Below are 25,783 nucleotides of genomic sequence, written 5' to 3' on the forward strand. Positions count from 1 at the left end.
CACATCAGGCTCTGTGCTCAGAGGTGCTCTGCTTTAACATTCTGTCCCTCTGCACCCCCCCCCCCTCCACATTCTCCAAAATAACTAAATCTTTAAAAACCTAATTCTATTCATTAATAATTATTCTGAATATACTTTTCCCCTTAATGTTGTTTATAGTGGCATCTCTACTATAGACCCATTCCTTAAAGTCTGCTTTAAATAATTTTAAGGCAGCATACACATATTCTACTTTCAAGCCCTACTGTTTCTCAAAGGTAACTGCAATGTTGCTCTTAAAAATACTGGATCTTATGGAGTACAGATTAAATGTGTATGTCAAAACCTCTGAATAATAATAATGCCAATCTTTTCACTATAGTTAAAACCTCCAAGAGCACTTGGAGTCTAGGTTCAGAAATATCCCATTCGAATGAATGAAGTATTGAAAATAAAGGCCTTGCCTTACACGCCAGCTTACAGTCAGAGCAAGTTTTGAAACCAGAGTTTTTAGTTTGCCATTTATGAGTTAGGCCGTATAACTATAGTTTAAACTTCTGCCCGTTAAGTTCCTGAAGCCAAAGAAACTTGGATCTCTGTCAACAAAATGAGTAAAGCTACAATGTGGGGATGGTGAACATTTAACAGTCTGCATGCACCAAGAGGCTTACTACTTAAAACTAGAGGGGAAATTAAGACAAGATGCAATTATTTTCCAAAAGCACTGTTTTTATTTATACAGAGTCCTAACCACTTCAGCGGCAGGGCAGGAGTGGGAGAGGTTCCTTTTTCAATCCAGGGGCCTCCATAATGTTGGTCTGTTGCTACCACACAGGCAAGTGGCGTCATGGATTTGGTAAACTAACTACAATGTTTAGTCTCTCTCTGCTAGAGCAACAAGGTGAGCATCAATCTCTGCTTCTGAAAGAATCCTAGAAGGCAAGGGGAAAAAACCCACAACCATTTTACTTTTTGAAAACTTTTATTATGTAAAATTGCAAACACACATGGAAGAATAGATAGTAATGAATTCCTGTGTACCTAACACCCAATTTCAACAATTATCAATAATTTATAGCTACTATCTTAAAAATCTGTATACCCACCACTCATCCGTTCAGATTATTTTGAAAGAATTCCCAAATATTTTATCAACTTCATCTATATACAAAAACATTTACTTCTTTGACATCAGATCAAAAATTAGGTCTTCTGAAAATAAGACCTTTTAGTTGCAGCTATGATAGAAAATAATTAAACTAAATATAAAGCTAACTATACATAATGTATTCATGTATTCTATTTTAGCTCCTATGTCAAAATGCCTTTACACTTTGTGTAACTCAAGTTTCTGTCAGCTGAGAGACAAGGCACTTCATGATGAACACATATTTCCTCCAAAGAAATCAAATGCTCGGCAACCTTTAATGTGACCTATTACTGCTGGACTTCTAAACAGTGAAATTCGTCAAAGTGACATTTTTTAGTGCAGACTGGGGCAATATAAGTAATTTATATAGTAGTTGTTGATGCTTATGTTATATATTGTAGTTATTATTTAAGCATACTTCCTACCATCAAATTTATAAAGTTCTTCAGAACTTTCTGAAGATACAAGTTCTTTGGTTTCTTACCTATTTAACTAATAGATGGAAATCAAAATGTTAAAAGCTATCAGAGGGTCTCAGAATAGAAAAGAAAAAAGAACCTGCAGGTCCTTTAAGCAGATTCATAAACTGCTCCTGCTAGAACAGTACTGCTAAAACAAAACAAAACATACAACTATTTTCTACAGGAAAAAAAAAAAGAGGATTCACAATTTTTTTAATTCTATGAATTTTTCTTATATCGTTCATGTTTAAATCACTTACCTGCAGGCAACAAAAAGAGTAAATTGGGGGGGAAAAAAAGCATAGTAACAAAAAACTCTTCAAGCCAGTTAAGCTTAGTTTACCACCTTTTTCCCCACCCCTAACCATGACCAAGTGTCCGTGTAACTGTGACCTAAGAGTAGATACAAATAATAGCTAACATGCCTTCCAGCACTTCCTTGCATCTATGGATTTAACTGAAATATTTTTCATAAGCACATCCAGGTTCCTGGTAATAAGTAAACCACCTTGCAGGGTTCTGGGAGAATTAAGTGAGATGGTATATGTTAAGCACCCAGTACAGATTTGACTCATGGAAGCTATAAGGTTGATTTTCGGGAGTTAGTCACTTAGTAAGAACAGACAAGCATCCAGCATCTGTAATTCAATTAGCTGTATTCAAAATTTGGGGTTTCCCAAGATCTCCAGATAGGGTCTAATGTAGATCAGTATTTCATACTGCTCTTCAAAGCTCCACTTAACTAACCACTAAATAATCAAAGCTCCACCTCAAAAAACTAAATACTACTACTACTCTGGGAGATGAATTTCTATTGGCCTTAGGCTAAAAAAAGGAAAACACTTATGCTTACTTTACTCCTAACATAGAGAAGGTTATTTTATGTTGCCTCTGATACAGATATAAAACCACTCTGAAATGAGAAAAGCAGTTATGTCTGTCTTAAAGGGACTTCCAATAAATTTTAAAACAGATCTCTCAAATATTGAAGGAAAAAACTGTAAATCTACGTCAAAAAAATGCCTTCCCCCCAAGTTGTAGGATAAACGGACCCATACACCTCTACCTTTCTAGGCTGTAATTTACCTCTTGGCAAACTTCTCTAAGCACTTGGCCGAAAATATAACTCACCTGAATTTAGGATTTTCAACTGTAACTACTCCAACTTCTATTTCTGAAGGTTTGAAATCAATTGATAGAACAGTAGATAGGCATGTAATTGCAGTCTGAAAAAAGTACCAAGATTAAAATTGTATTTTCCAGAGATTCCAAGATTTTCTCATTCCAAGCTTATTCAAAACATGAGTTAACCACAAGCTATTCATTTTTGCTTCATGTTTCAGTGATACATTTCTATAGCCACGTTACTGGCATATTGCTTAATTCTAATATGTTGCCTGCCAATGAGAAGAACTTGCTTATATGAATTCAAGATAAATGAAAGGGGTCCATCAAACGAAACAGGATGATTTACACATAATAGTCTATTTGCGTGATGACGACTACATGCTGGGGACTATGCTAAGCACTTGGGGTGAGAAGGGGGAGAGGATAAACATGAACGATACAGTCTTCCTTCATGGAAAATTTACAGTAAAAAATTTAAGAATGTATTTAAGTGGCTTTGTATCTGATGTGATTAATTACTTATGTAATTATGAACTGCAAGTAAAAAAGACCTTTTAGAAACATTTAAACAGGGCACAGTACCTCCCAGATGAGAACTAGCTTTATATCTCCTGTTAGTATAAATGAGATAATACTGCCAACCAAACATAAAAGTATCAGATAGCAATTTTCTTTTGTCATTTATCAGAATCATGTTGTTAGTCTTTAGAATGGCTGCATCTCAGCTCCTCCTTTCCAAAATCCACTAAAATTTTTGTTTTTAACCTCTTGGCAGTAAATAAGAGGCTTCCTTAGTCTAAGGTTACTAAATATTTGTATAAGAATTTTAGCTTGTTGTGTCTATTTAAAATGTCCCAATCGTAATGAATAATCCCCTTAAGATCCCTGCATTAAGTGAGCTCTACTTTTGCATCCCAGATAGATTTTCTCTGCCAAGTTATCCTATGAGCATATATTCTTTTACCCAGATGTTTGTTTCCCTGAGAATTTGGTATGTGGCTGTTTTCCCTTTAGGGCCATAAGAGTAACATCACTAAATTTTTTCACTTTTGCTACTAGGAAGGTTAAGCCTAATTTGAGTCACAACCATGCAGGTCTTATGCCCTAGTTTTGATTCTTATTTTTAGTTACATCTTCCCATTTTATACGTGTTTTGTTGAAAGCAGTCTCAAATACATTATGAAATGAGATAGGGAATTAAGTCAATAAAAGCAGTCCTCATTGTTCCCATGTCGGCTGAATGACACCAATTCTATGAAGCTGACAAACCTGGCTCATGTGATAAACCCAGGAATAGCCTTTATAAATTGTCAATTATACAATGATTTTCACTATTCTAATAGCATTAAAAAAAAAGTCAGCTCCTTTTGGCTAACTTACTTCCACTGTCTGTTCAAATGTCCAATCAAATTTCTTCTTCACTTTTTTTTCAAGGAAGCTGGTTGACTCCGTTTGTTTAACTCCTGCTGCAGTGGCTTTAAACCCACAGTAGTAACCTGCAGGATCACACTTGTACACCTGAGGGCCTTGTTCTTCATCTATACCAATTAAAATCATACCTAAAAAGAAAGACCCTCATTAAATAGCTTATACTTTTGTACAACACAATTTCTTCTCTCTTAGTATTGTCATAAAGCTGTTGTTGATCATTATTCTGGCCATCTATTTTAGGATAGGTATTTTGCTTTAAAAAACTGATGAAATACAGGTTATTACTATAGATAAATTAGGTAACCAAGAAACTTCCATTTCGCCAAAGGTTTATCACAGATGTTTTTAAAATCTGAACTATCACAAGTGTAATTTACAATTTTCTAATCCTTGCTACTACCCAAAACATGTTTCTTTGATCCCCTGAAATATTACCAAATAAATTTGGGAAGCATATTTTTCATATACTTTCTTTTAGAGAAAATAATATATAATAGTATGTTAAATATTCTACGTAGGTTGACTTACTTAGAACTTCAGTAGTTCTTTAATTTATTTGACCATGGAAGACTTTTCTTTTTTTTTTTTTTTAATTTAAGAGCTTAAGCTTCTTAAGAATTTTGGGCTCCAGGGAACTAAAAGTGTATGGAATACACCTTGGGAATGCTGGCACCAAGTGAAATACAGAGGCTACTTCCTTATCTTCACACTGCCCAACTTTGATACTGCTGGTATACACTCCCCAGTAGTCAAGAGAAACCAAATTCTAAATTCTGTACATAAACTTTGTTATTAAAAATCTAATCATATTGTTATAATGACATATAATTAAAATAAATACCGCCCCCAAACTTCTTTCTACTCAGCAAAGCAGGTAATAAAGTATTTAAGGAATGGCTTAACTCCTGCTTTCTTCTATTTCTAGATCTGAACCTCTTTTATATAAAGGCCTGCCTCGTTTTATAGTGTGTTGCGCTTCGCGGATACCTTTTTTTTTTTTTTTTTTAACAAAGGTTTGTAACCACCCTGTGTTGAGCAAGTCTATTTTTTCAATAGGATTTGCTCACTTTGTGTCTGTGTCACATTTTGGTAATTCCTGGAATATTTCAAACTTTTTCATTATTATTATACGTATTATGGTGATCTATGGTCAGTGATTATGACTTGCTGAAAGCTTAGATATTAGCATCTTTAGCAATAAAGTATTTTAAAATTAAGGTATGGTCCATTATCTTTTTAGATATAATGCTATTGTGTACTTAAAAGATTATACCGTAAACATAATTTTTATATGCACTGGGAAACCAAAAAATTCATCTGACTCACTATATTGTGATATTAGCTTTATCGCAGGGGTCTGTACTGAACCTGCAATATCTCCAAGCTATGCTTGGAGTGTCCTCTCTTTTAACATTCAGTATTAACCAATTACTTTATTCACTTTTATAGATGTCTTATAGAGTCTACTAATGAGGAATTTTCAACCTTATTTAATTGATAAACACTATGACAGTGATCAGGTAACTGTGTTTTATTCAAAGGTTATGTCACCCTGTAATTTTCTTTACATGTTATACTTGATATACACAAAGTACATGGCAACACAAAAGAGGTACCCACTTACTGCTCTGGGGGAACAAACACTTCTCTACTTTGGGTCTTGCGAGATGAACAGGGTTTCATAGGTGATAAGGACATGAAAGGCAATCAAGGCACAAGGAACAACAACGTACAAAGGCATCAAGACATGTAAGGTAACAGCACACCCAGACCATGACAAAAGACCCATATACTACTGGCACGTCAGGTGAGAAAGGAAAGCAGGACGTGCAAGAGGCTGCCTGGGAATAAACTATCAGGGGTCTTGCACATCGTATTAAGGAGTTTCGAATTTACACTATATCCAACGAGGAATCAGTTTTTCTAGGGAGCAACAACCAAAATTTGATTTAAAAATGATAATTACGTAGCAACATGGAAGAGAGATGAGGAAAGAGAGAGAAGGGAGAAGAGAGACAAATAAATTAGGCAGCAAAGGTAAGAGATGATGAAGAAGGAAGAGATATTATGGTAAGGCTCAATGACTAACCAGATGACCAGGGAAGGTGGAGTGAGCATAGCAAAGAGAAATTGAGGATGAAAGTAGGAAAATAGCAATGATTTCAAGTCTGAAGTATCTGCGGGACACGGAGGAAGGGACTGGGCTAATGCTAATGTGGCAGTGATTGCCTGTATACAGGTAGTAAATGAAAGCATGAACTCAAGGGTGATCTCTGGGTGATCTCACCCAGACAGAACCAAGAGGGAGAGAATGACCACAGAGAAAACCTGGTGAGCAAAAACATTTAAAAGAAAAGCAAAAGAGGATGAGAGTGAGGAAGAGTATCACTGAAGAAACTGAGGGAGCATTCTCATATGAGAGTCCAAAAATAGGGTCAGATATTGAAGAAAAATCATTACAGTGATAATTCTCATAAATGACACAACACAGAAACAAATGTGCTGATTTTTTTAGGCTACTGTACTACATTAAATCTAAAATCAGTAAATCTCATCTCTCTCCCAAGAGAATTTTACTTATTTTTTTTAAAGGTAATGTAGTCTAAAAATATGAATCACAGGAATATGTGTGTGAGCCTGATTCTTTAGGGTGGTCAAAAAAAAAAAAAAAAAAAGATCTACAGTGTTAAGATGCCTAATATAGGCATTTCCATTGAAAGCGTAATCTGGAATTACAGTAAAACCCCCAGAACAACAACAGCCCAATATGACAGTGACTCGGATCTTTCAAATCAGACACCCTTAAAAGAAATATTTTGGTAGAAAGTCTAATAGCATCTAAAGCTTAAAAGATAATGCCTAACAAAAATGAACTATTGGGACTTCATCAAGATAAAAAGCTTTTGCAAAGCAAAGGAAACAGTCAACAAAACCAAAAGACAACCAACAGAATGCGAGAAGATATTTGCAAATGACATATCAGATAAAGGGCTAGTATCCAAAATCTATAAAGAACTCATCAAACTCAACACCCAAAGAACAAAGAATCCAATCAAGAAATGGGCAGAAGACATGAACAGACATTTTTCCAAAGACATCCAAATGGCCAACAGACACATGAAAAAGTGCTCAATATCGCTCAGCATCAGGGAAATCCAAATCAAAACCTCAATGAGATACCACCTCACACCAGTCAGAATGGCTAAAATTAACAAGTCAGGAAACGACAGATGTTGGCGGGGATGCGGAGAAAGGGGAACCCTCCTACACTGTTGGTGGGAATGCAAGCTGGTGCAGCCACTCTGGAAAACTGTATGGAGGTTCCTCAAAAAGTTGAAAATAGAGCTACCATATGATCCAGCAATTGCACTACTGGTTATTTACCCCAAAGATACAAAAGTAGGGATCCGAAGGGGTACGTGCACCCCGATGTTTATAGCAGCAATGTCCACAATAGCCAAACTGTGGAAAGAGCCAAGATGTCCATCGACAGATGACTGGATAAAGAAGATGTGGTATATATATACAATGGAATATTATGCAGCCATCAAAAGGAATGAGATCTTGCCATTTGCAACGACGTGGATGGAACTGGAGGGTATTATGTTGAGTGAAATAAGTCAAAAAGAGAAAGACATGTATCATATGATCTCACTGATATGAGGAATTCTTAATCGCAGGAAACAAACTGAGTGTTGTTGGAGTGGGGGGTGGGGTGGGAGGGATGGGGGGACTGGGTGATAGACACTGGGGAGGGTATGTACTCTGGTAAGCGCTGTGAATTGTGCAAGACTGTTGAATCTCAGATCTGTACCTCTGAAACAAATAATGCAATATATGTTAAGAAAAAAAAAAAAGAAGAAGAAGAAGGTAGCGGGAGGGGAAGAATGAAGCGGGGGAAATCGGAGGGGTAGACGAACCATGAGAGACGATGGACTCTGAAAAACAAACAGGGCTCTAGAGGGGAGGGGGGTGGGAGGATGGGTTAGCCTGGTGGTGGGTATTGAGGAGGGCACATTCTGCATGGAGCACTGGGTGTTGTGCACAAACAATGAATCATGGAACACTTCATCTAAAACTAATGATGTAATGTATGGGGATTAACATAAGAATAAAAAAAAAAAAAAGATAATGCCTAAAATACTACTGTGAAACCTACTCTTCATTGCTGATTTATTATAAAGAGCTCCTCATCTTATATAATTTCCAAAAACCACATGTTCAGAACCCAAGTGTTATTGCAATAACTTTATTCATATTCTCTAAAAAAAACCCATGTAATTCATCAATTCTTTGGGAGTCTTCTTAGCATACTTACAACAACCAAGAGGCCTCATTTCAGCATTCTGTGTGTAGACCTGAGAAATATCAGCAATTCTTTTGCACAGCATGTCCACAGGAATCTCATAGCCATACTTGTATTTCCAATTAGCTGCCTCATAGCGTGCCCTCTGTACCTGGGATCTGCTGTCAGCTTAGAGCATAAAAAACCCAAGTTTATTACTTTAGAGGAAAGAGTGAACCTCAAAATCAGACAATTTTCAATTTTCCATATATAAAAATACACACACACACACACACACACATATATAAAATCTCCACTATGACTTAACAAAAGCAGAAGTGGTCCACTATGGCTTTTTCTATCACTAATGAATAGTCAATGACTCAGCAACAAGTACATGACAAAAAAGGAAAACATTTTTAAAAGATGGAGTTCCACACACAGCACTGGACTTTCATGCTGAGCCCTTCATCAGCTGTCAAAATAGTTCCTGCAGGTAGCTAATAATTCCCAAAAGAACAAGTTTTAAGGAGAGAGAATAATGTTTCTCTTGATCTTTTCTGTAGGCTTGAATTTTCCCTTGATTTTAGAAAATAGAAACCCAAAGTAATTTTTATAATTCTCATTTACTTCTAACAGTGTCATTATTACCAGGTTTGAAATATACTTGCATCTCCTTTAACTATTAACTATATATGAAATCAATGTCCATGAGAGGGGCTTCAGCCCAGTTTCACTGAAAGCAGTAGCAACAGAGATCTAATTCTATTATACTTATAATTTCAAAAACCTCGTAGTACTCTGAATATACTGATATTAGCCTTGGAAGACTGCAAATCTACTCCTATTATTTGCCAATGAGGCACTAAATGGAGCCTTTTAAAAATTAATACAAAACTCAAAAATAATTTGAAGAAAATAACAAATCTAAGTAGACATCGAGCCAATTACCTGTCATTCCTGTCATCACACAGCCAATGTTTTCAGTTATCTTGAATAAGTGAGTCACTGTGCTGGAATCCAATAATTTGTCCTAATGAACAAAATAAATCAAGATAACTTTTTAAAAACCAGAGGTCTCTGTGCAGTGATAAAAAATACTATAAAATTGTAGCAATAAACTATGTAATATATGTTTTCTGTTCATTTTATAGATAAAATCAGTTTTTAAAAAAGGCAGGGAGGAGACTCTGTCTTCCTTATTTAGATGACAGGTTTCCTGTGGGAAAGAACTATAGCTCACCAAAGCCTGTTTCAAGGTCCCCGAAGACAAAAGACCTAGAATTCCCACTGTACTTATAATCATACCACAAAGCTCAATATATTAACTCTGTCTACTCAGTTAAACCGTCCATAGCTACTCAGTAAATACTTGTTGAATGAAACAGGAAAATAGAGGCAAAGCAAGAATAATGTGAATGTATAGAGGTAGTCATATGCCTTTGCACAAACTCATAAAAAATCCTTGCATTATATTCTGTAACAATTGGCTATCTGGGCAGTATTACTTACAGGTACTTTCTTCTGTGTGACAATTACTGCACAGTCTTTCCCTCTGACAGCTACCGATGTAAGGCCACCCTGGTTAATAGCCTTAAAAGCATATTCTGGAAAATAGTGTTTTGAGAAGGTGGAATAAATTATTAGATTCATGCAATGGCATAAAAGCAGTCATTAAAAAGAATGAGCTAGAGCTATATGAACTAACACGGAGTTAGTTGCAAAGTCAAAATAATAATAATAATAATGATAATAATAAATCATAGTTAAACCAACTCCATTTCTTTCCATTTTAGTTTACTGTAATCATTTTCATCAGGATCAAGTACCAAATTTCCAATAAAGACTTAATTTATCATATCAAATCTTTATCAATTACATCTTATCATTTTAAAAGTCTGTTTTGTGGCCATTATTTCTACCAAATCTGGTTTTCCTGGGTCAAATTCCAGTTGCTCTAAATTTTCTCCAGATTTACTAGTTCTGTTAATTTTGGCCAGTAACTAGTTTGACTCTATGCAATTTTAATTGCTGTTAGATTACCCTGCATTGTTTTTTTTCTCCCTACCAAGTTGAAATTTTCTGGATCATGGTTTTTCCAATCTTCATGATACCTAAAACAAGGATCCTTGAGTTTGTCTATGACAAACTTCAGCTTGTGAACTTCCAGCTGCTGTCAGACCATTCCCTAGGTTAAAACAGATGAATCAAAGTGGTAGAATGCAAACAAACTACTTTGGCATCATGCAGTATAGCTGATAGTGACTGCCTCTGGAAGACAGAATTACAGATGAGACTACTCCTTTCTATGCTATGTATTTCTATAATATTTAAATCTAATTTAAACATGTATTTTGTAATTATAAAAACAACAGCAGAAATACATGCTCACTGTAGAAAATATGGGGAATATAGAAGATAATGTAAAAGAAAAAAATACTCGTAACTCCAATCATTATCTATATTTTGACATAATAGATGTTTTAAAAATTCTGTCAAGTATTACTGCGGGCATTGGGTCTGAAGCCTGGCCTCATCATCTCTTCAAAAGCCAACTGGTAATGAGGACCAGCTGAAAAAAGATACTATCTATGCCAAAGAATTTCCTTTAATAGGAGCTATAATAAAAACCCCTTATCAAATATTTCAAAATGGCTATATTTTGAAGACAGAAAAGTAGAGTAAAATGACTCTACCATAAGGGAAATCCTCAAATTTAGCTCAGATTTAATTAGATTACAATTGCTTATTTTTACCACCCCATTACACCACAAATAACTTCTAAAATACAATGTTTCAAAATGCTTCTCAGTTCTGTTTCTCATATGGCCAAAAAGCTTCTACTAGATCAAAACTCCACAGCTAAAAACTGTAAACTCTAAACAAAACAACTACCTGAAGGCACCAGAAAGTGGCCAAAGGTGGGCAGATTCTGGAGGGGGAGACAATGCTTGGAAGAAGGAAATGGCATGAAGTGAGTTTCCCGTCTTCATGGCTTACAGACCGAGTGCAGGCCCTGGTCAGGGCTAAACACCCATAGAAAATTCAGTCTCTTTGGCATGAAGAACTAGAGAACAGTTTGGGGGTAACTACAGCTGCAGGAAAATAAGGGAAAGAAAGGAGAGAGCCAGAGAGGGAGAGTCCCAACCTATATATGTTATCCAAATCTCTGGGTGATTCCATAACCACACATGCACAAGACAGACTCTAGGCAGCTTAGCTAAGGATAAAAGAAAATGAGATTTGAGTTGCCATCCAAATTAACTGCCTGCTAGAACAAATCAACATTGTTTGGAGGAAAAGAGCAGAATCCAAGTCAACAACTTCATTAAATATTAATGGACAAAAGACTCCAATTAAAAGCAGAAACTGGGGGCACCTGGGTGGCTCAGTCGTTAAGCACCTGCCTTCAGCTTGGGTCGTGATCCCAGAGTCCTGGGATCAAGCCCCGTATTGGGCTCCCTGCTCAGCGGGAAGCCTGTTTCTCCCTCTCCCACTCCCCCTGCTTGTGTTCCTGCTGTCGCTCTCTCTCTGTCAAATAAATAAATAAAATCTTAAAAAAAAAAATAAAAATAAAAGCAGAAACTGTCAGAATGGATAAAAAGGCAAGACTCAAACATGGTTATCTATCACAGACACAGTTTAATAAATGGATGGTAAAAAGAGTACCATATAAACAGTAAGCATCAGGAAGTTGAAGGGACTATATATATTAACATCAGACAAAGTAGAGACTTCAAGGCAATATATCAGAGATAAACAAGTACATTTCCAAAGTAGAAAAATCAATTCATAAGGAAGATACAACAATCACAAATGTATATGCACCTTGTAAGAGTACTTCAAAATACATAAAAGGAAAATGGACAAAATTAAAAAGAGAAATGGCCAAACCCATCCAGTTAAACATTTTAACACCACCACCACACAAGTGAAATAGACATAGATAGACACACACAAAATAGACAAACACTATATGGACCACACAATCAAGCACCTCGACCTCACTACTATCTGTAGACTACTACTGAGGACAACTGAAGAATATACATGCACATGGTATAATACAAATGCACATGGTACCTTTACTAAGATGGAGCATATATTAGAGGCCATAAAACAAGTCTCAATGGATTTTAAAGTACCGAAATCCCTAAATATTTGAAAATTTTAAAACACCTTTCTAAGTAATTCATGAATCAAAGAAATAATCGTAAGAGACATTTAGAAGTATTTTGAACTGACTGGTAATAATATATCAGAATTTGTAGGATGCAGCTGAAAGAAGGAATTTCATGGCTATGGTGGACAGACCCTAAAGTGGCCTACTCTCTACAATCCCTGCCTCCTGGTGTTCACACCTTTGTGTAATGCCCTCATCTTCAGTGTGGACAGAACCTGTAACTGGCTTCTGACAAAGTGAATATGGCAAAGGTGATGGGATGTCATTATCCTGATTACATTATAGAAGACTGCTTTAAAAATAAAAGCAGTAGGTTATCTTCCATAGCATGATAAAATTTCTTCTACCATCATCTTTTTCTAACACATTGTTTTGTCTTACAAAGGTAAATGTCTGCCCCAAATATGAGAAATATGCAAAAATTTAAAAATAAAAATGTTTAGCTAATACAGTTTAATGCTTTTGAGCAAACCCAAACTAATTCCAATTCCTTCATAAATATAAGTGAAATGTAGGCAGATAGTGTTGGATCTAAAATATCAGAGGTAGGGGCGCCTGGGTGGCTCAGTCGTTAAGCGTCTGCCTTCAGCTCAGGTCATGATCCCAGGGTCCTGGGATCGAGCCCTGCATCGGCCTCCCTGCTCAACGGGAAGCCTACTTCTCCCTCTCCCATTCCCCCTGCTTGTGTTCCCTCTCTCGCTGTGTCTCTGTCAAATAAATAAATAAAAAATCTTAAGAAAAATAAAATAAAATAAAGTATTATCAGAGGTAACAATTATGGCATTTATAGATATTAAGTGAACTTACAAATTGATTTACCTGTGAAATGAGTCTAATTTCAGTCCTTAACTGTACCTGTATGTGCCTCATTTATCAATAAAACTACATTTATATATAAAGACTCTGTCTTGCTAGCAGACTAACTCTAGAGATTCCTCTTACTGGCTTGCTAAGTGGCTGTATGGCAAGGAACCATGGGTATCTTCCAGTGAACAGCCAGCAAGCAGCTGGGGCCCTCAGTTCTATACTGAAAGGAAAGGAATTCTGCCAAAATCCTCAGTGAGCTTGAAAGCAGAGTCTTCTCCAGTTGAGCCTCCACACAGGAACACAACCTGGACAACACTATGATTACAGTCTTGTGATATCCTAGGCAGGCTACTCCTGACCCACAGAAATTGTTGGAGTTAATAAGTGTGTGTTATTTTTAGCTGCTGTTTGTAGTAATTTTTATGCATCATAGAAAACTAATATGCTAGCCTTGTTTATATTAGAAAAGGTATAAAATCAAGGATCGAAGTTTCTACTTTAAGAAGTTTAGTGAAAGGTAAAATAAACCCAGATTTGAAAAAAGGCAACAACAAAGATCAGAAATCAGTAAAATAAACAAAAAGGGAAGTCAGGAAAGTAAAAAATTGATTCTTTGAACAAAAACAACAAACTTGAAATGGGGAGATTATCCCATTGGGCCCCAAGTGCAATCATATGTATCCTTATACAAGAGATGGAGAGGGAGATTTTACACAGAGAAGGTGCTGTGAAGAGGGAGCAGAGATTTGAAGATGCTGGTCTTGATGAGTAGAGCGATGCAGTCCCAACCCAAGGAATGCTGGTGGCCTCCAGAAGTGGAAGAGGCAAGGAATGTATTCTCCTAAGGTCCTGCCTAACATCTTGATTTTGGTCCAGGGAAACTGATTTTAGACTTCTGGTCCCCAGAACTGTTGAGAAAATAAATTTCTTTTTTAAGCCACCAAATCTGGTAATTTGTTACGACAGCCACAGGAAACTAATAAACCCCCCAGCCAGACTAATCAAGAAAATAAGAGAATACAAAAAATAAATAAATAAGAGAATACAAATTGCTCGTACTGGGAATAAGAAAGGGGCTATCATTATAGACATTACAGAAATAAGGCAATATTAAGAAGAGTCATTTATATACAGATGATTCTTTTATCTGGGTCACTATCCTTGACCTTGCCTAATTTCAGCACCACATTTCCAAATGCCTGCTGTTATTACCCAATTGCTCAGAACATGATTTTGGCCTAAGAAATAATCCATCTATGGCTGTAGAGGGATATTAGTTTGCAACATTTACCAACTCTCCTCTTACGTTATATTTTTCATTTACAAATCCGATCTTTCCCATATCTTTGCTTCTTCATGTCCTGCCTCAAGTGCCCTTTCACTCTTATCTCCGCTTAGCCAGCGCTTGCCCTTCCTCCCCAAGCCTCTTCCAGCTCCCACGGATACTTTCTGATTATCACCGATGGGATCCTTCAACCCCTTCTCTGAATTTCTATAGCATTTATTTCACCGCTAGTTTTAGCATTTAGAAGTGTGTATTTTGCCCCTCCACATCCAGATTGGACAGTGAAATAAAGTAGGAACCAAGGAAATTTAAAATTACATTTGCAACCAATATATACTAAATTGAAGGTTGGCCATGGGCCCAATCCAGCTTACTCAAGTTGGTTTAAAATGCAGGGTTTTCTAGGAAGGTTTTAAAAGTCAGAGAAAATAAAATCAGAACTTAGTTTTTCTCAGGAAAAAAAGCTGGGGTAACACTTGACCCTCATTTTTTTTTTTAAGATTTATTTATTTGAGAGAGAGAAAGTGCACATGCGTGCAAGTATGCGCAAGCTGGAAGGGACAGAGGGAGAGAGAGAGGGGAGAGAAGCAGACTCCCTGATTAGTGCTCATCTCATGACCCTGAGATCATGAAGACCTGAGCCAAAACCAAGTCAGACACTCAACCTACTGTTCCACCCAGGTGCCCCAACCCTCATCCTTACACAGTGAACATCACCTAGGGCTGACACATGTTTTGCAGTTTTTCACAGTTTCCACCACTCCTTGTCATATCTCACCCAGCCTCTTTCATTCACTTACACTACTTATCTGATCTGCTTAAATAATGCAAAAAGATTTAAAAAAATAATGCATTAGATAAAAGTCATAAAAGAGCTACTCCCATCACCACATAAATAAAATTTTGTCCCACAAAATAAAAAATATTTTACATATAAAAAATGCTTCTCACTAGAGAATACAACTGTGAATTTGCCAGGATTCATTAAAGAAGTCCTCTACCGGGCGCCTGGGTGGCTCAGTTGGTTAAGCGACTGCCTTTGGCTCAGGCCATGATCCTGGAGTCCGTGGATCAAGTCCCGCATCGGGCTCCCTGCTCAGCAGGGAGTCTGCTTCTCCCTCGGACCCTCCCCCCTCTCATGTGCTCTCTCTCATTCTCTCTCTCTCAAATAAATAAATAAAATCTTTAAAAAAAAAAAAAAAAGAAGTCCTCTATCTCCCTCTCTATATAGATTAGTGTTGTCAAATAAAATAGTCATCAGCCATATGTAGCTAACGAGCACTTGAAATGTGGCTAATGCAACTGAGGAACTGATTTTTAATTTAAAGTTCTTAGTTAAGAATACTTTTTCATCTCCTACTTCTCTGAACTTCCCTTCTCAGTCTCCTTCACTGCTTTTACCTCCTCAGCCAGGTCCTTAAATACTGGTATTCCCCGGGATTCTATCATTTCTCCCTATCCCGGGATGATTTTATCCTATATGATCACTACTAACTGTGTCATCTTTAGCTCTGAACCCACACTTGCAAATGACTATTTCTCCGACAGGCATTTCTGAAAATTAATCTTCTCTGTATACCTGCTTCTTTACAGTCTTTATCTCAACAGTTTTACTAACCACTCGAGCTACAAACCTGCATACCATCCTTGACTTCCTCTTCTCTCTCAACAGAGAAATGTTCATTTGTATCTAGGATTTGCTTTAAAATACTCTAACAGAGAGGGGGCAAGCAAAAGGGAATAAAGAGAAAACAAGACTGACAAAATGTTCACAACTGATGAAGCTGGGTGATGGGTATATAAGGGTCATCATACTATTCTATGTACTTTTGTTTGGAATTTTCCATAATCAAAATTTTAAAAATAAAACTCAAGAGTCTCCTCTTCTCCACCCTTTCTCAGTACCTTAGTTCACTCATTAGGGCTTACATGGATTATGGAACAAGTCTCTCCTAATTGGTCTTCCTGTCATCAGTCCCTTTCTACTCTAATTCTACTCAACTCTCCTGCTACCTTACTTAATAATCTTGTCATTTTTCTTCCAGCTATGTCCAAAACTCAAGTAGCAAAGTCCAAACCCTACCATGGCACCCAGATCTCTTCAAAACTTGCTATAATCTGCTCTTCCAGTTGTCACTCTTTATGCTCTGGCTATCCTGACTGACCTATGCACTGGTTCCCCCCAAATTTCTTTATCTAATCAATTCACCTTCTCTGTCGAATCTTTCTTGGCTGTGTCACTTTTTTTTTTCTTTCTTTCCTTCTTCCTTTTTTTTTTTTTTTGAGTAATCTCTATACCCAACATGGGGCTCAAACCCATATCCCCAAGATCAAGAGCCACACGCTCCCCTGGCTGAGCCAGCCAGGCGCCCCAGGTGTCACTTTCCATAGTAACCTTCTTGTACTGTTATTTTAGTATTCACCATGCTGCACTGTATTTTTCAATAAAATTTTGTATAAATAAATCCCCATAACATTACCACCATAAAATATTTTGTAATAATTTCCAGAAAAATGGAAGCTGCTGGAATAAAGAATCTCGAGATAACATAATAACGAGAGTATCCTCTAAAGAAACACTGGTAGGGTAAAAATATGATAGTTTACAGCATAAGTGAGGATGAAGGCCAATTAAGAAAAAAACAGAACAGCATAAGGGGAGCATTTAAAAGGTGTATTTGTTTTTTAAAGCCAGAATTAAAATGTTGGAAATATTAAACACTACTTCCATCACTAAAGACTGGGGTTTTGGGGTTTTTGGATAAAATTTCAGAAACTTACAAACTAACAAACACTATTACGTTAATCTCCATAATCTGTTCTTGAATGTCCAAAATTATGCAAGACAATGATAACTGATAGCCCATTTCCCATTTTAAATGGAATAAGTTATAATGAATTACACTCAATCCCAAGCCTCCAATTTCTTAAATTGTAACTGTAAATACATAGTAAAATACCTATTTGTAAGTATTAGGCTGAACCATGAGACAGCCACTTTTATAGGTTAAAAAAAAAAGTCAAACATCAGCAGTTTCATATGGTTCAACCTAACAATAAGTCATTAGGTTTGAATGTACATTGCCTCCATGACCACAAACAAAATGGTAAATAAATCACTGTTTTGTATAGAGACTTCTCTTTCCCAGTAATCTCTTACTCACTTTGTTTCTTTCCTTATACTTTTCCCCAACACTTTCCCAACTTTTCTGGGAGTCATTTGTATAATACTAGGAAAAAATGGGGGCTCAATATAAAAGATACTGAGACAAAAGTGTTGAGGACAAGCACAATGCCAGACAATGGCTCATAGTATGACCTCCTCAGTGTGACGTTAGCAACAACAGAGATGCACATCCCCTTATGGACACTGGCTTTGCAAGGCCTCTATAGGTGATTCTGAGGTTCTGCCAATTACAAGACTGTAACTCAAGATTTTTCCCGCCCATAATTTTGTTTGAAATGCTGTACTAAGTTTTAAGATAATGTTTTTTTCCCCCACATAAACTTAGGCTGGAAAAATAAAAATGAATTGAGAGGTCTATACATTCTATGAAGTTTAGTTATTAAAAAGAACCGGTTGTTCTACTGGGGCAAGGTAGGTATTCTACAGAATATGTCTCTATTTAATTTCAAAGCTGCGTGTTAGAAACTCTTTGTTATTAAGATTTTTGGAAGCTGTTCATTCTTTGGTCTTCTCCTAACCTTGTAACCTAAATGGAAAGTGCATCTCATTTCATAGTGCCACCTAATATTACCCTTTTAATACCATGATCTTGGGGCACCTGGGTGGCTCAGTTGGTTAAGTGTCCGACTCTGGGTTTTGGCTCAGGTCATGATCTCAGGGTTGTGAGATCGAGCCCCACAACAGGCCCTGCGCTCAGCGCAGAGTCTGCTTGAGATTCTCCGTCTCTGCCCTGCCCCCTGCTCATGTGCTCTCTCTCTCTCTCAAATAAATAAAATCTTAAAAAACAAAACAAAAACACCCTGATCTTTAAGCAGGTGGGGTCATTAGAAATTCTGGCACTGGCATGGGGATGGGGGTTAGAATATGAGGTCTGAAAACATAGCAGTGCGGGCGCCTGGGTGGCTCAGTCGGTTAAGCGACTGCCTTCGGCTCAGGTCATGATCCTGGAGTCCCAGGATCGAGTCCCGCATCGGGCTCCCTGCTCGGCAGGGAGTCTGCTTCTCCCTCTGACCCTACCCCCTCTCATGTGCTCTCTCTCATTCTCTCTCTGTCAAATAATAAATAAAAAAAAAATCTTAAAAAAAAAAGAAAACATAGTGCTTGATCTCATTACTTTTTTGTGTAGTTATAATACATATGTATTTATGTAAAGACACATATTTCATTTCAAATCTAACTCAAAGAGGGCATGAGAAGTCTGGGTTCAGAAATACTACTTTAAAACGAGTATTTTTTTTTTTTATAGCAAAAGATGCAAACAGTAAGTACTTCTCAGTCCATTATCAGCCACTGAGCACTTAACTATGTGACAGATACTGTTCTATGTACATTGCATCCATTAAGTCATTAAATCCTTAGAGCCCTGTAAGCCCTATTATTTTCATGAAGAAAAGTTCTCATAGTTGGTATGGAGCAGGACTTGAACCCAGGAATCCTGGCTTCAATACCAATGCCAGATTGGTATTTCTAGATTAGAAAACTGTCCTCTCCAGTCTATTTCTACTAGTCCATTTCTTTCCTGTTCCTTATCAATATGCTCCCTTAGATGCAACGAGGCAATGCTCATATCCACCTGGCAGGTAAATTCAAGTGCCACTCCTCTCCCCTCCCTTGCCAGATCTATCCAGCAAAGGATCAGCAAGCAGAAGAGAAAAGCCTGAAAGTAATCAGGTTTACTTTTTTTTTTTTTTAAGATTTTATTTATTTATTTTGAGAGAGAGAGAATGAGAGAGAACACATGAGAGGGGATAGGGTCAGAGGGCAAAGCAGACTCCCTGCCGAGCAGGGAGCCCGATGCAGGACTCGATCCCGGGACTCCAGGATCATGACCTGAGCCGAAGGCAGTAGCTTAACCAACTGAGCCACCCAGGCGCCCATTAATCAGGTTTACTTTGTCCCACCTGGGCCTTAGTTAGATTTCAAAGCTAGGGCCTCTGTGTATAGCTCTACAGTTCACACACACACACACACACACACACCCCGAATACATTCATTAAAGCTAGGGGCTCTGTGTATAGCTCTACAGTTTACACACACATACACACACACACCCGAATACATTCATTAAAAGAAATTTTTCCATAGTTACTAAAGAGTACAAATGCACAAATGACAATAAAAAATCTTTCTCTTACTCCCTGGGAGCAAACACTGTCAACAGTTTGTTTATAATTATGGTTAGCATTGTAACTTTAAATTTATACCTTTATTTTTTGATTTATCAATTTTAGATTATTTATCTTTTGAGTACCAACTATGGAGGATGAGGAGCATACACTCACCTTCCCATTAATCTTTCCTTCCCTGTTATTTCCCCATTTTTGCTCTATTATTTTCCCATTATCAAGGTTAACAATTTGCACTTGTAATTCTTATATGCTTTGATGGATTCTAAAGTTTATAAACTCAAACAGCATTTACAGTATTATCATAATGTACAATTATTTCACTAGAGAACAAAGCATGGATGGACCATAAAAAAGGAAATACTCCATGTCTACAAAGCTACTAATCTAATACACCAAAACAAGAGCCAAATAATCAAAGAGGCACCTAATAACATTTACTGATCACTTAATACTGTGCTAAGTACTCTACATATATCTTATTTAGTCCTCAAAACAACCACACAAGAAGGAATTATTAACCCAACTTTACGAACAGAAACTAAGGCTAACGTTATATATCACTTGCCCAAATTGGCTAGTATGGAGCATGCAGGGATCTTAATCCAGGTATGGCTCCAGGGCCTCAACGCTTCACCACTATACTGCTTGCTCATACTAACTATTCTTTCACTTTCCTTTTCCTAGCAATGTCTAATTAGTGCCCTGATAGCAGAGACAATGTGTTATTCAACAAGCAAGACCTGAAAAATCATCCTGTCTATATATTAAGCTTGTTTTGGACCACATGTTTTATTCCAAATTTTAAAAAATTATTTAACTGACACTCTATCCAGCCTTTCTACTCACCAAATCTGGGAAGCATTAAAAACTACGCTTTATGGCTGGATTTCACAATATGGTATAGAAAAGCAAAGTGTAGATCTGACTTTTCCTGTTTCACATATTTAAAAACCACAAAACAGAACATTCAAAGCAGTGACCCAACAGAAAAATTCTTTAAAACTCAGGAAAAAAACTAAAAATGAAACTTTCTTGAGGATACAGTTATCATCTCTCTTGTTTGATCCTATTTTTCAACTGGGTATGAGTTAAAAGGGTTACTGAATTACCCTTGTTTCTTGCTACATTATACACAGTATGTAGCCATATACAGGATAAGTTTCATTCCAAGTTATCTTTAAATCTAATTCTAAAGTTTACAGGTGAAGAGAACCTCATTTATATGCCAACTCTCTCCTTATGATTTCCAAGCACAGATGATATTACTGTCCTCCCCAAAGCACTGAGGTGCTAAACTCACTCAAAAATCAAAGGATCACGGGGCCAGATATAAATCAGATTCTCCAGATGGCAAGAGGTTAAGGATCCGGGTTATAATTATAACCTAAACGCTGACAGCGCTTCAATCCAACAAAATATACTGTTATATTGAAGGAATGATAACTAGTTTAGGGTTTATTTCCACTAAAGCTGTTTTTCAGGAAACAGCTAGTTCACAGTACCTCACCTACAATTCAGAACCAGCTTTTAAACTATTTAGAAACATTCAGATGTGGGAAAAGGGGATGCTAGTTTCTCTAGAATTGACAACCACTCATTCAATCTGCAGTTTTCCAAAGATGTCCTGAACCCTGTAGATACTTTGAATTTGGCCCTTTTTATTTTTCTTTTTATTCGTTTGTTTACGTATCTGTCACTCCCTTTCAGCTGTGAGCGTCAGTACAGGAGAGTGTCTGACATCTCTGCATCCCCTAGGAGCAGCACAGCGTCTGGCACATAAAAGGTTCTAAATGCCCGTGTGGAATTAACTACGAAAAGTGCATGTTGCAAACAAAGGAAAACGGAGAGGAGCGTTTCAATGGCAAGGTTAAGGAGCCAATTATCCTTTAGAAAAGTACAAACGTTGGGCCCACCCAGGCCAAAATAGAACACGTGAAGAGGCGTCAGGAAGCGAGAGTCAGGCTACCTTCCTTAACTCTTTATTGTGTCCAGGCGGTGCGGCCGCTCACCCCGAAGAGCCCGAGGCCTTCAGCCATCGGGCTCCCGATCCCTGCCTCCACGCAGGAGTGGGAATTCCATGGGATTGGACCCTGCCTCGGCCTTTCTCCCGTCCCAGCTCCGGCCATGCCTCAGCCGCGGACTACACTCCGGCCGCGTCTGGCTGCTCCAGGCCATACCATGACAGAGCAATTCGAGTGGACCAAAGGCAGACTCGGTTCACTCACCTACTTGGTAGAGCCGGCCCTCGGGTGAAAAAATGGTAATGTGGCGGTCAAAACCAGCGCTGGAACCACGCGACATGTTGCCGCCCCCAATACTTCAAGCACTGTCTCTGAACCTCGTAGCTCCCGCACCAGGCGTACAAATCCCCCCGGAAGTTGCAACGACTACTTCCGGGGCGCCGGCCGGCTTCATCCGCTCTTGCGCGCCGAACTCACGACTCTAGCGTCCGTTCAGGCGCCGAGAGAGCTCCGAGGCCCCACCCCTGGTTGGGGTGGGAAAAGCAGGGGGAGGCCTTCGGTGTGCGCTTGCGCCAGCCCCACGTCGGAGCGCTGTGCACATACCTGGTGAAACTCGGCTTGTGGCGTTTTGGAGCTTTCGTCTGGAAAGTGAATTGACCGTAGCAAGGACGAAAAAGATTTCTGGGGGCCCAGAGTAGTGATCTGCCTACCCGTGGGACCTAAATGGAGGTGCATTTAAGTCCCTCGTTAGTTTTGGGACGTGTATATCCAGCTTGTGTCTAGATTGCTGGCGTTGTTCCTAATCTATACCCACCCACTTTCCTTCCTACTACAGGGGAAAATGGGTTGCAGCCGCTGCGGCAGTAACCGTTAATTTTAGGTACAGAAGGGAGGGGGTTCTGGTAGCCACTGGAAAGAGCAGAATTTTCTGGCCAGGCAAGATCCTTTTGGCCAGCAACCCCGACAGTCTTAGAGGTGGAACAGGAAATAGAGGAGTAGTGGAGTAATCATGAAGTTAAGTTGCCTTGATTGATACTGAAGAACAGAAAGGACAGGGCGTATAGCAGGCTGTTGTTGAATAAACTAATGGGAGTAATTCCAAGAGAACTGGGTAGCTCAGGGAGAACAGCAGGTGGCCTTTCAAATCGTAAAATTGTGCCTATTTTGACTTTTCCCGCAGGCACACTCCTATTTAACCAATATAAAATGCAAAACATGACGTTAGGCTAGTGTCGTTCTCCCCCCCCCCCCCCCCCCATAGTTTGTGCACTAGGAAGGCCAGTTATTGCCAAGGTTTCTGGCACTTTAGTGCCTGCTGTAAGTAATACTAAAGTAGGGATTCTTACCTCCTTTATGTATTTTCTCCTAAACTCACTTTGCATTTAAAGGGAAAAAATGTATAAGAACCTCTTAAGGAGTTTAAGGAAGCTCCAATTCTCAAGAATGTTTTTTAAAAATAAACTATTTTATTAACCTGAAAAAAATCCAAAACTGAAACCTGATTAAGAAAATACTAAATGCAGGGGCGCCTGGGTGGCTCAGTCGTTAAGCGTCTGCCTTCGGCTCAGGTCATGATCCCAGGGTCCTGGGATCGAGCCCCGCATCGGGCTCCCTGCTCAGCGGGAAGCCTGCTTCTCCCTCTCCCACTCCCCCCTGCTTGTGTTCCCTCTCTCGCTGTTCTCTCTCCGTCAAATAAATGAAATGCTTTAAAAAAAACTAAATGCAAACAGCGTCTCTGGCACACGGTACTTTCCAGCTCTGGCTACTTTCCAAGTGTACTGATAAAAGTTGTCCCTTGCTTCTGGTTCAGGTCTCTACCCTCAGGACCAACTCCTCCTGATCTTTTCAGTGCTTTTCTTCCCCTCACACTCTGAGCAACCTTAGTGTACCGTAATTCCCAAACTGCCTGAATAGTCATAGAGAGTTATCTGTAAGGCTGCTAAGGAGGGTGAACTCATTTAGTCCCACAGCCCCTCTATATTGATGTCTCCCAAACCTAGGTCTCTAGCTGGACCCTTCTCTGGAGGGAAGTCTCTCTCTCTCTCTTTTTAAGATTTATTTGTTTATATTAGAGAGACAGAGAGAGAGACAGAGAGAGAGAGAGAGAATGTGGGGGGAGGGGCAGGGGGAGACAGGAATCCCAAGCAGAAACCTGCTGAGGGCAGAGCGGGACTCGGGGCTCCGTCCCAGGACCCCGGAAACCCCAGGGATCATGACCTAAGCCAAAATCAAAAGTTGGATGCTCAACCGACTGAGCCACCCAGGCACCCCATGGAGCACAGTCTTACCTAATTGCCTGTGGGATGTTTTTTACATTGAGACACATGGTACCTTAAAATCCAGTGTGTTAAAACAGAGCTCATCATCTCATCTCTTCTCCCACCAAGCCAGTTCCTGCCCCATGCACCACACTTTTACAAGTCCTCAGAGCTAAAACCTTGATGCAGTCTTCAATTCTCCAAAACTTCTTACTCTGTCCCTATATAATCCTGATCATTTTTTATTCTGCTTTTTTTCTGTTCTGTAATTCATAATTTTGTTCACTATTTATTGTGCCCCCCACCCCCCACTAAGCTCCATGAGGGCAAAAGTCTTTGTGTTGTTCAGAGTATAGCTCAGGCAACTTGAACAATGCTGAGCGTAAATATTAGTCGAATGAATGAATCCCTTACAGCATAAGGGTTAGAAGTGCATCCTTTTCTATTTAAACCTGAATTTAAATGCCATCTGTGACAGTTGCTAGATATGTGACCTTATGCAAACTCCCTAAATCTGGATTCCCTTATCTATTAAATTTGGATAAGATTCACCTTATGGAGGCTGCTGTGAGGATTAAATAAGAGAAGGCAAGTGGAGTACTAACAAAGTAACAAAGTACTAACTAGCGCATAACAAGTGCTCATGAGGGGCACCTGGGTGGCTCAGTCATTAAGCATCTGCCTTCAGCTCAGGTCCTGATCCCAGGGTCCTGGGATCGAGCCCCACATCGGGCTCCCTGCTCAGCAGGAGGCCTACCTCTCCCTCTCCCACTCCCCCTGCTTGTGTTCCCTCTCTTGCTGTCTCTGTCAAATAAATAAATAAAATCTTAAAAAAAAAAAAAAGATTGTGAAAGTTCTTTATAAGGAAAGTCACCATTTCAGAGCACTTAGGCATTTGTCATTAAAAAAAGTGCTCATCAAACAGTTGCCCTTATTGTTGCTTTCCTCTCTGTTCAGTTACCAAATCCTGTTGACTATTCCTATGGGATAGGATAGATCTGCTTTTCATTCCCACTGCTACTGTCTGAATTTAGACCCTTTTCCCAGTTTGTCTGATCTGGCACATAGTCTCTTCTTGTTGATCCACACTCTTTGAAATCATTTTTTTCTGGAGCAAGATCTCAATTGGGTTGCTTCTCTGCCTAGATTTCTTTACGCTACTGAATAAAAGTCTTTTGCTTAGAGTTCAGAGTTTTCTATAAATTGACCTGTACCTGTGTTTTCAGCCTTCTGTTCCTACTTCATCCGCCTATTTCTATCTATTATGTTAGAATTTGAGATGTTTCCACCGAGGCAAGTGAATTCCTCTGGGAAATCTTTCAGAAAGCCAAAACCCTTGCCGATTCCACTGCTGAGGGAAATCCCCTGGAAGCCGACTGAATATGTGCCACTGGGTACCAAGCAGCAGCTAACCTACTCACCCAGGTGGACTTCCCCCCCCAGGGTGGGGAAGCTTTCGCCAAAGTCGTCAATGCCCTTGCAGCTTTAATACAGGCCTATGGGGGCAGACTTGCTGTGTCTGTGTGGAAAGTTTGATCT

At 38.6% G+C, this 25,783-nt stretch overlaps 1 protein-coding gene across 2 annotated transcripts; it reads right to left on the reverse strand.

Moving 5' to 3' along the window:
- Positions 1–687: 687 nt before the first annotated feature.
- On the reverse strand, positions 688–22,520 carry LOC118002818 (proteasome subunit alpha type-6). Of its 2 annotated transcripts, XM_034993414.1 has the most exons (7): positions 22,251–22,520; positions 9,947–10,041; positions 9,386–9,467; positions 8,468–8,623; positions 4,099–4,277; positions 2,722–2,816; positions 688–911 (listed from the first exon to the last, which is right to left on the reverse strand). In XM_034993414.1, exons 1-7 carry the CDS (start codon positions 22,324–22,326, stop codon positions 854–856), a joined length of 741 nt encoding a protein of 246 aa, XP_034849305.1. In that variant the 5' UTR covers positions 22,327–22,520; the 3' UTR covers positions 688–853. The 2 variants fall into 2 exon arrangements, with proteins under 2 accessions (XP_034849305.1, XP_034849306.1); XM_034993415.1 differs by lacking the exon at positions 9,947–10,041 and having other exon boundaries at positions 22,251–22,330.
- Between the last annotated feature and the right edge of the window lie 3,263 nt (positions 22,521–25,783).

The sequence above is a fragment of the Mirounga leonina genome, unplaced genomic scaffold (genome assembly GCF_011800145.1).
Source record: "Mirounga leonina isolate KUSES-001 unplaced genomic scaffold, KU_Mleo_1.0 Mir_83, whole genome shotgun sequence".
Classification (NCBI taxonomy): domain Eukaryota; kingdom Metazoa; phylum Chordata; class Mammalia; order Carnivora; family Phocidae; genus Mirounga; species Mirounga leonina.

Bases quoted from the DNA above. Each gene is read 5' to 3' on its own strand.
- LOC118002818 (XM_034993414.1), bottom strand. From the start codon at position 22,326: ATGTCGCGTGGTTCCAGCGCTGGTTTTGACCGCCACATTACCATTTTT. The intron at 4,278-8,467 runs GTAAGTATGCTA...CTTTCTTTTTAG, and splicing joins AATGAGGCCTCTTGGTTGTT to GTATGATTTTAATTGGTATA. The intron at 912-2,721 runs GTGAGTTATATT...CTTGCCTTCTAG, and splicing joins GTTGAAAATCCTAAATTCAG to GATTCTTTCAGAAGCAGAGA.